This window comes from Microtus pennsylvanicus, chromosome 4, assembly GCF_037038515.1.
Source record: "Microtus pennsylvanicus isolate mMicPen1 chromosome 4, mMicPen1.hap1, whole genome shotgun sequence".
Taxonomy (NCBI): domain Eukaryota; kingdom Metazoa; phylum Chordata; class Mammalia; order Rodentia; family Cricetidae; genus Microtus; species Microtus pennsylvanicus.
Genome location: NC_134582.1, coordinates 123,661,354 through 123,671,910, shown reverse-complemented (window position 1 = coordinate 123,671,910; position 10,557 = coordinate 123,661,354). Strand labels below are relative to the sequence as shown.

At 42.7% G+C, this 10,557-nt stretch overlaps 1 protein-coding gene across 1 annotated transcript in view; it reads right to left on the bottom strand.

Annotated features, from left to right (window-relative positions):
* Positions 1-8,154: 8,154 nt before the first annotated feature.
* Positions 8,155-10,557, bottom strand: part of Taf3 (TATA-box binding protein associated factor 3) — a 143,290-nt gene continuing 140,887 nt past the window's right edge. Inside the window, exon 7 of the mRNA XM_075970354.1 lies at positions 8,155-9,024. Within this exon, the coding sequence (XP_075826469.1) occupies positions 8,910-9,024 (115 nt within the window). The 3' untranslated portion in view covers positions 8,155-8,909. The remainder of the gene's footprint in view (positions 9,025-10,557) is intronic.

The following is a 10,557-nucleotide window of genomic DNA, read 5'->3' as shown; positions in this document are numbered from 1 at the left end:
GTTGCTGGGAACTGAACTCAGGACCTTTGGAAGAGCAGGCAATGCTCTTAACCACTGAGCCATCTCTCCAGCCCCACATTTCACACTTTTTAAAAAGCTTACACTCTTAGTATGATCTTCTCATTTGTGTGTATATTAACACACATACATGCACACACATGTGTATATTAGCGCACATGCATGCACACATGTGTATATCAACACACATACACACACACGTGTATATTAACACACATACATGCACACACATGTGCATATTAACACACATACATGTGTATATTAACACATACACACATGTGTATATTAACACACATACATGCACACACATGTGTATATTAACACACATACATGCACACACATGTGCACATTAACACACATACATACATGTGTATATTAACACACATACATGCACACACACGTGCATATTAACACACATACACACATGTGTACATTAACACACATACATGCACACACATGTGCATATTAACACACATACATACATGTGCATATTAACACATACACACATGTGTATATTAACACACATACATGCACACACATGTGCATATTAACACACAACATGCACACACGTGTGTACATCAACACACATGCATGCACACACGTGTGCATATTAACACACATACATGCACACACGCGTGTACATCAACACACATACATGCACACACATGTGCATATTAACACACATACATACATGTGCATATTAACGCACATACACACATGTGTATATCAACACACATACATACACACACGTGTATATTAATGCACATGCATGCACACACATGTGTATATTAACACACATACACATGTGTGTATATTAACACATACACGCACACACGTGTGTACATTAACACACATACATGCACACACGCGTGCATATTAACACACATACACACATGTGCATATTAACACACATACATGCACACACATGTGCATATTAACGCACATACACACGTGTGCATATTAACACACATACATGCACACACATGTGCATATTAACACACATACACATGTGTGTACATTAACACACATACATGCACACACATGTGCAAATTAACACATACATACATGTGCATATTAACACACATACATGCACACACGTGTGTACATCAACACACATACATGCACACACGTGTGTATATTAACACACATACATGCACACCCGTGTGTATATTAACACACATACACGCGCACACATGTGCACATTAACACATACATGTACACATGTGCGCATCAACACACATACATGCACACACATGTGCATATTAACACACATACATACATGTGCATATTAACGCACATACACACATGTGTATATCAACACACATACATACACACGTGTATATTAATGCACATGCATGCACACACATGTGTATATTAACACACATACACACGTGTGTATATTAACACATACACGCACACACATGTGTACATTAACACACATACATGCACACACGTGTGTATATTAACACACACAAATGCACACACGTGTGTATATTAACACACATACATACACACACACTTGTTTGGTGCTAGAGTATGTTGCTTCATGTGCACAAATCTGAGCTCACCCCACCACCCCAACACACACCAAACCAAACTTTTAGCTCACAAGGCGGTAACAGTAGAATTTATCTGCTGGGTGTGTCTAGCTCCTGCGGCGCCTTCATATCTACTCTCCTGCAGCTTTTCGCTTTTCCATAAACTTCTGCCTTTATGCGTAATTTTTCTCTTTTTTTACGTTTTGATTTACTTGGGGAGGGGATGAGGTGGGGATGAAGTTGGTTCTCTTCTTCCCCCACGTGTGTCCCTAGGATCAGGCTTGACCACAGGTGCCTCAAGCAGGAGGATCTCACAGGCCCCTGCACCCAGTTTTGAGCACGAATGCCCTTTGGCCATCCTGCCTGTGTAGCCCCTCACAGCAATGGGCGTGGGTTCTTCGAATTCTCACAGTATGTGATGTGCCCTTTCCAGAGGGATGACGAACTTTTTCTTAAAGAAACATACAGAAGTGGCTAAGGGCAAGGACATTTTCTGCCTAGCACTGAATTTTGTGAACATTGCCAATAAACCTGCCATAATTACGAGAGTTGCTGGATGTGGCAAGCCTGTAAGCCCTGCTCCCAAGAGGTGGAGCGAGGAGGAGCAGGAGTCTGTGGCTAGCTTAGGCTACAAGGCAGGACCCAACCTCAGCAACTAAAGCAAGTGAGTAAGCAGACAAAAATGGAATGGAGATGAGGAATTGAGTGCCTAGAAATTCAGTCTCAAAAAAATTAACTTTTACAAGCCAGCAAGAGCAAAGTTTAATCACCGCTTTAGAGTAAGAAACAGTCAGACCGTAAGTTGGTCATGTGGACGGACACTGAACTCCTCTAGGAAGTTCTGCTATGGCTCTACCCAGGCTGATTAGTACTAAGCAAACTACCATCAAACCCGTTAAACTGGCAGTGGTTGACTCGCTCAGGACCAAAAACGGCTTTCTTCAGGGTTGTGCTGTTTTGCTTAGGGTAGTCCGCATCGGGATATTTTCATGAATCAAAACGACAACAGCAAAACCCAGAAAAATGAAACAAAACAAACAAACGCCCCCTGCCCCTGCAAGACCAAGCAGATGGCTTCAAAAGGTTAAGGAAGCATCAGTGAGCTTCCAGGTTCACAGCAGGAAGCTGCTGCTCAGGACTAGGGAAGGAACAGCTGAGATTGCTCAGCAGGCAAACTGCTGAGGAGCCTGGTGAGGACCCAAGCTCTCCAGGATCCTCATGAATTCCCGAAATCATCCTCTCACCCACACAGGTGTGCCATGGTGTGCATAAGCCAACACACATACACATTACTACATGTAATAGAAAACTTTCAAAAGGCGCTTGTCGTGAAAACTTAGCACATTTATATCTTGCTGAATAGGTACCTTTATATTTCATATGTACCTGTACCTTTGTATTTTTCATGCAGCACCTACAGTTAGCCCTTCGGACTGTTCATGCAAGCATTTGCTGAGCTTTTAAATGGTCCATCTATCTGTCTGTCTGTCTGTCTGTCTGTCTGTCTATCTGTCATCTGTCTGTGCGTTATGATCGTTATATGTTGTTCTGGCTTGTCTAAGGCAGTAGAGAAATCAGTCATAGAAAAGTGTGAGCAGAAGGTCAGTGGAAGAGCTCTTGCCTAGGATGTGTGAAGCCCCAGGTACAGACTCCAGCACTACATTATTTGGGCACAGTGGCATAGGCCTGTAAGGTCAGTATTCAGGAGGTAGAGGCAGGAGGATCAGAAGTTCCAAACTGTTTTCAGGCAGAGGAAGTTTGAGGTCAGACTGAGCTAGAGACCCTAACCAGAAAGTAGAAGGAGAACAAACACGCTTACAATTTGGTGAAATACACTTTCCTCTTTTGGGGTGTGTGTGTGTCTGTTTTTCTTTTTTATGCCACCCCAGGCTGGTCTCAAATCTCTATTCTCCTGACTCAGCCTTTGGAGTACTGGAATTATAAGTAAATGCCAACACATCCAAATTATGCAGTCATTTAAAAGGAAATTTAAGATTTATTCTTTGAGACAGGGTTTTTCTACATAGCCCTGGCTGCAAGGAACTCACTATGTAGACCAAGACGTTTCTGAACTCACAGAAGTCCACCTGCCTCTGCCTCTGGAGTGCTGGGATTAAAGGCATGCTCCACTATGCCTGGTTTCTACTATTTATTCTTAATTATGTGTATATTTGAGTGTCTGTGTGTGGGAACGTGTATTTTAAGTACAACTGCTCCCAGAGAAACAGAAGCACTGAATCCCTCTGGAGCCGCAGTTAAAAGCAATTCCAAGAAGCTCCATGTGGGTGCTGGAACGCAAACTTGGTCCCCTGCAATAGCACTATGCCCTCTTAACTACCAGTTTTCTGGTCCCTGACATAACCATTTTTTCCTCACAGAACATTGAGGGAAGCAGTGCAAAATCAGAGCAGAGTGCAGACGGAGGAACAACAGAAGCCAGCCATACCCACGAGATATACTTGGCTGTGATAGCGCCTCGCCTTCTGTGAAAGCTGCCCTCAAATGCATGGTGGACGAACGAGTCAGGTCCTGCTCTGTGAACACTGAAAACCTCATTTGTCCAGCAGAGATGGAAAACTAGCTAGCAGTCACTGCTTTTCCCCCATGTTCATGTTACCAGCCAATAGCAGTTATTCTAATAACTCATATATGTGCTCTTTATTTCTTTTGGTGCCAGGTTTTGAATCCAGGGCTTTGCCCATGCCAAGCACATGCTCTCCTACACCCACGTTCTCGGCAAAAACGATTGATTCCTTTTTCTTTCTTTTTCCTTTTGGTGTGTGTGTGCATGCCTGCACACCAGTGTAGAGGACCGAGGAGGACATTGATGTGGCTTGCTCTTTTGGCTACGCTGGCCATCCAGTGACTTCTGGGGATCTCCCTGCCTCTGTCCATGCCCCTCACTGGGGTTACAGGTACGCACATCCATGCAAGACTTTTACAAAGTTCTAAAGATTTGAACTCAGGTCCTCTTAATTTCACAGCAAGAGTTCTTACCACTGACCTATTTTCCCAGGCCAAAAATGTTGCACTGGGAAGGATAAGCTGTCCAGCTTCTGGAATGTTCTAGTTTCAGTGCCTGAACATATGGAGTAATGGTCTCTAGACATTACAGAGATGAATGCAAGTGTCCCAAAGAAACAATTTCTAACAGAAATGACTGGTACTGCTGTACAAACAAGACATTCCTTCATTCTTCAGTCCAGGTAACTGATCTACTTTTAAACTTTGAGAGAACAGCAAGGAAGGGAAGAGACTGGCTATAAAAGTATTTGTATTGAGAACTGTCCCCTCAGTGAACTTCATTGGTTAGTGTTCTCTGTGGCAAGGATTCCCTATCTCAGTGTTCATTTTATACTTTAATTTGGTAGGTTTTTGTTTAATCATCCTATTGAGGGGAGAACAGAGGTGGTTTGGGTGACTGTTGAGTAACGCACTATATTTTTATCTCTGTAAAAGCCCCATGGTAAGAATGCTCCGATAGCCCCTGATCTTCTCCAGGTTTGGAATCACACATCAGCCAGAGGATAAAGATCCTCTCTGTATTTAGTGGCAGATGTCTTACGAAGACAAATACCTTGTTGGCCACAGAGAAGGAGCTTTGCCAGCTACCCTAGTCGCCGCCGGCGGATTATCGCACCATACGAGCAGCTCAGTTTCCTGTGTATCTGTTTCCTGGATACCGTCTCCTATAAAAACACTGGTAGGGTAAGTACTTTGTCTACCTTCTTGTTAGAAAATACGGATGCTGTTCAGATGATGGCGTGGGATAAAGGGAAAGCAGGTTGCTGCTTTACTTACAGTTGGAAACTTCCAACCTTCCAAATGAGAAATACTTCATTCTTTTGCTTCAAATTCTGTTACAACCCGCATTTCCTGCAGCTGAGTCCCTCCGCTTTGCAGAGCTAACCCCCACTTTTACTGCGTGTGTAGTGCACGTATGCGCAGTGACACTTGCCAGTGTGTACACTTGTGGAAGCCAGCGCTATCTTTCTCTATTGCTCTCCATTCTGTTTCTTATTGTTGTTAAAGAGACATAACCAGGCACAGAAGTAGATGACCTTAATCCTGGCACTTGGGAGGCAGAAGCAGGCAGATCTCTTAGCTCAAGGCCAGTCTGGTCTACAGAGTGAGTTTCGGGATAGCCAGGGCTATACAGAGAAACCTTATCTAAAATGACCCCCCCAAAAGAATCACTGGATAATGGTGGTGTATGCCTTTAATCCCAGCACTGGGGAGGCAGAGGCAGGCAGATCTCTGTGAGTTTGAGGCCAGCCTGGTTTACAGAGTGAGTTCTAGGCCAGCCAAGGCTACAAAGAGAAAACCCTTTCTCAAAAAAACAAAAGAAAAAAGAAAAACCAAAACATAAACACCAAAAAGCCAACAGGCAAACCAAAAAGTACTTAGGTGTATGCACATGTGCAAATCTGTGTGCTGACGCCATGGAGGACAGAAGGCAGCCCTGGAGTTCCAGGCACTGAGCATCCTGGAGCGGTGCTAGATCTGGACTTTGATCCTCTAATAGAGCAGAAAGAGCACTTAATTGCTGATGCATCTCTCCAGCACTCTGTTTTTGAGGTAAGGTCTTTTACCGAACCTGGAGTTTGCCATTTTGGCTAGACAGGCTGGCCACCAAGTCCCAGAAATGTATCTTTCTGCCTCCAAAGCTGGGCTGTAGGTGAACATTTTCGTACCCAGCTTTTCTGTGTGTTGGGGACAATTCGGGTCCTCATGCTTGTTCAGCAAGCACTTACTCACTGAGACATCTCCCCAGCTCTATGCCCACCTTTCCTCTTTTTCTAGAACTTACTGTAGTTCCCTACCCTGTCACCCTCCTCTACTAAGCCAGACTCATTTTCCGTGCCACCATTAAGGAAAGCAGTCTCCGTTCTTTTTTTCTGTGTTTATAATTTGTGTTCTCCTTTCCTTCCTCCCTCCCACCCCCCCCCCGACATATTCCCTTGTGGAGAATGATTCTGACCAACTTCCTAACTTTTCTTTGTAACATTGATGTTCTATTTTCTAACCCACACTTCTTTGCAGTTTCTTGAACTTCCTCTGGCCGGTGTCACAAACAGCTGTGCAGTGAAGACTGCAACTACCGTTCATTTTGCACAGGCCACTGAACAGTCCTAAGATGGGGACAACTTTTGGTTTCTAGTGACCTAGACTGGATTCGACTCACTGACCTAGAGGTGAAAGGCTCTGTGTCCCATTACTAATCCCTGAGCCATCCAGCCCCCTGAAAATGATTCTTTGGTTTTATTATTGCAAAGACCATTTATAAAATCATGAACTGGATTTAGGAAAGCAACCATGAAATAGCAAGGGACAACAAATTGATTGAAATTCCTTAAATGTCTCGTGGGCTGGAGACTCTCAGACAGGAGGAAGGGGGAAAGTTCTATATAGGCACCTCCTTTCTTACTTTAGGAGTGCAGACTGCTCATTTAGACGTGGCAACTTCAGATCCACTGACCATGCCTCAGGGAACTAATTCCTAAATAAAGAAGATGGAAAAGCAAACTACGAAACAGCCAATAATCTTTATTTTGCACTTCCCCCACCCTTCACCCCTCTCCAAAAAGCACTAGTGGGTATATTTGTGCATGTGAAAATATTGTATAAAGTATTTAGGATGATCTCTACTAAATGAAACAAACAAACAAACAAACAAAACAGACACACATATCTCAACATAGATACTTTTCGGGAGGCAGGGAAAGAAAACTCTGGCTTCTAGAATAGAGCAGTGATTTCAGCACTCTTCTCAGGTCCACTCCATTCCCACCGGTCTGCATTTGAACATCAAGGCAGAGAACCACATTTCTGAAACCACATTGTATGTTTTAAAATAGGACTAATTATAATGCCAATATCCATTGAGATAGCAGTAAAAAAATCACATTTCTATTCATATATTTTATATTAGGTTCAAATTCCACATTCTAACATTCAAGATAGCCTTCACACAAGCCCAAATTGGGATTAGTTCAAAATCAAGTAAAAGTCCACAGTTATTCCAAAGTCACTAAAATATGCTAATAAAGTTAAATTTGATGTTTTTTTTACATTAAAAATAAAATATTTGGTTTATGTTTCAGATATCTATAACATATAATAAATAGTGGGCAGTATAGTAATATAATAAAGTTTTGTGATACCCTGAAATTTGATGAGTTTTCTTAAAAAAAATTCATAATATACTTCATTTCAACCTTAAAGCACAACATCCATGAACAAACCTGTAGAAATAAAACATTATAAACAAAAAATGCTACAGTATTTTTCTTTTTTCTTTTTTTTTTACTTTTGTGGAAACTACATGTCCTTTTAGTAAAAGTGAGAAAAATTTACAGAAATATATAACAAACAAAACAATTTCAAAGCATCAACTCTAGATTTCAATTGCCTTGTTCCCTCCGACTGCGAGGGTCCTTTCCCTACCATGTTGTGGGCATGGCATTTGGGGAGGGATCTGGGTCTTTCTCTCTATCCTCTTGGCCTGTGTACAGCAGCAATTACAGACATGGCTGAAATCACAGTGAATTCCAGAGAAAACCAGAATTAAACACGATAAAAAAATTTTAAAAATAACTACTTCATAAATATTTATTATTTACAGTAGTAAGGGGACATTTTTCTTAGTATCAAGAATTTTATACAAGTTGATGAATGTACACGCGGTGGGGAGAAGAGGCTCCAGCAGGTTACAGAGAGCAGGATTCAAACACAACCAAGTTATAAAATAGGCTAAAGGAAAATAATTTGCACAGAGGCGAACAGGACATGATAGAAACCTTTTTCTTAAAAAATATAAGGTATCTCACAAAAGCCTGAACATTTTACATGTTAGTAATAAAAGTGGGGTAAGGTGGGGGAATTTCATATATTCTCATCACAAAAATATTTACCAGTCCTCTGACTGGGGCGTTCTTTCCTTATGATTATCTCTGTGAGGGAGAGGGCTTGGGAACTATAGCTAACGATGCATCCTTCAGTTACAATCAAGGCATTTGTACACTACCTTCTCATCTAACACCGTAATAAAAGGTTCTGGAGAGAAGAAAGGGAATGGGGGGGGGGGGATGTGTGGTGTCTTTATTAATACTTGTCACTGGTAATAGGCAGATGGCGGTGCGAGCCCTCAGCCACGCCCCTACTAGAGTTTTTCTTCAGTCACATGCCCTGGGAGCTCAGGTCCATGTGCTTCAGAAGGAGCGTCCAGAATGATGGTATATTCTTGTCCTTGCTCCACCAGGACGCACTGTCCACAGGGCCTGGGGGAGACAGAACGGCAGAACCGGCCCAGCCCGGACCCGGTGCGGGGCAGCAGCCCTGCCCATGCTGACGTCAGTGCGCACGGTGCTTCCTCTTCTTGTGCTTCTTGTCTTTCTTTATCTTGGCACACTTGGAGCAGAACCACTGCATCTCTTCCGGAGGAGCCGCCATTAATCCCACACAGGGCCTAGACATCAAAAGTTCAGGTAAGTTTCTTACGATTTTCTTTCTTTTTTGTTTTTTTGGGACAGGTTTCTCTGCATAGCCCTGGCTGTCCTGGGAACTAACTCAGGCTGGCTTCCTGAGTGCTGGGATTAAAGACGCATGCCACCACAGCTCTGCGCTCATGATTTTCTTTTTCTGAGTCAAGGTCTGCAAGCTATACCATGCTCTCCCCTGCAACCCCCACAGAACTTTACAAAGTTTTTATTTTTGTGCTATGTGTTTGAGTATATTCCCTGTGTATCATTTGTGTGCCTGGTGCTGGCAGAGGCGGGAAGAGGGTGTTGGATCCCCTGTGAAAGGAACTGCAGACCACAGTGAGTCAACATGAGGATGTTGGGAGTTTCCCAGGAGAAGTAGATGGAGCTCATAACTAATGAGCCGTCTCTTCAGTCACTGCCATGTTTTTTTTATATAATTTATTTTCATTTTATATGCATTGGTATTTTGCCTGCATGCATGTCTGTGTGAGGGTGTCAAATTTTGGAGTTGCAGTTGTTAATTACCATGTGGGCGCTGGGAATTGAACCTAGGTCCCCTGGAAGAGCAGTCAGTGCTCTTAACCTCTGAGCCATCTCTCCAGCCCCTACTGCCATGTTTTCAAAAGCAACACTGTTCCTGGTACAGTCAATACTGCCCTTGTTCTCCGGGATGGAACCCAACCCCTCCAAAATGCCAAGCAAGCACTCTACCAACTGAGGTAAGTCCATCACTCCTTTTTCAATGCTTTCAGTTGTTTTTTTTTTTTTTTAAAGGAACGGTGATATGGCTAAGCATTGGCTACTATGCCTGATGACATGGTCTTCCAAGTCATGCGGTGGGTTTGAAAGCAGAGAACTGGCTTTTTAAAGTTGTTCTCTGGCCAGATGGTGGTAGCGAACACCTTTAATCCAAGCACTTGGGAGGCAAAGGTAGACAGATCTTAGTGAGTTCTAGGCCAGCCTGGTCTATAAACAGAGTTCCAAAAGAGGTTCCAAGGTTATAGAGAAACCCTGTCTCAAAAAAAAAAAAAATAGTTATTTTCTAACCTTCACATGAATGTGGTAAAATGATGTGCATACCAATATAGCATGCTCCATTCCCACAATAAAAATAAATGTAAAAAATGATGCATGTACCAGAAATCAGCCTAAGGATCTAATTTACAGAGCACTAATGTTGGGTGTCTGGGTTATCTTATTATACAATGTCTCTGCATAGGCCCTATGGGGAAATCACAAGTTTTTTGTCCTTTTAGTCAGGAAGAGTATAATGCAACGGCTCCACTTTTATGTTTTAATTTGGGAAAAGGGGCAAGGGGTGAGACAGAATCTCAGGTAACCCGGGCTAACCTCAGACTTACCATGTAACCAAGGATCCTTGGTCTCAGCATTCAGTGCTGAGACTACCAGAACTCCATTATACCTGGCTCTGTTGTTATTGTACAGACAACAAACATCATGGCCAAACGGGTACTTTAAGAATGAAATAAGGCTGAGCACATTTTGGCTGAACATCT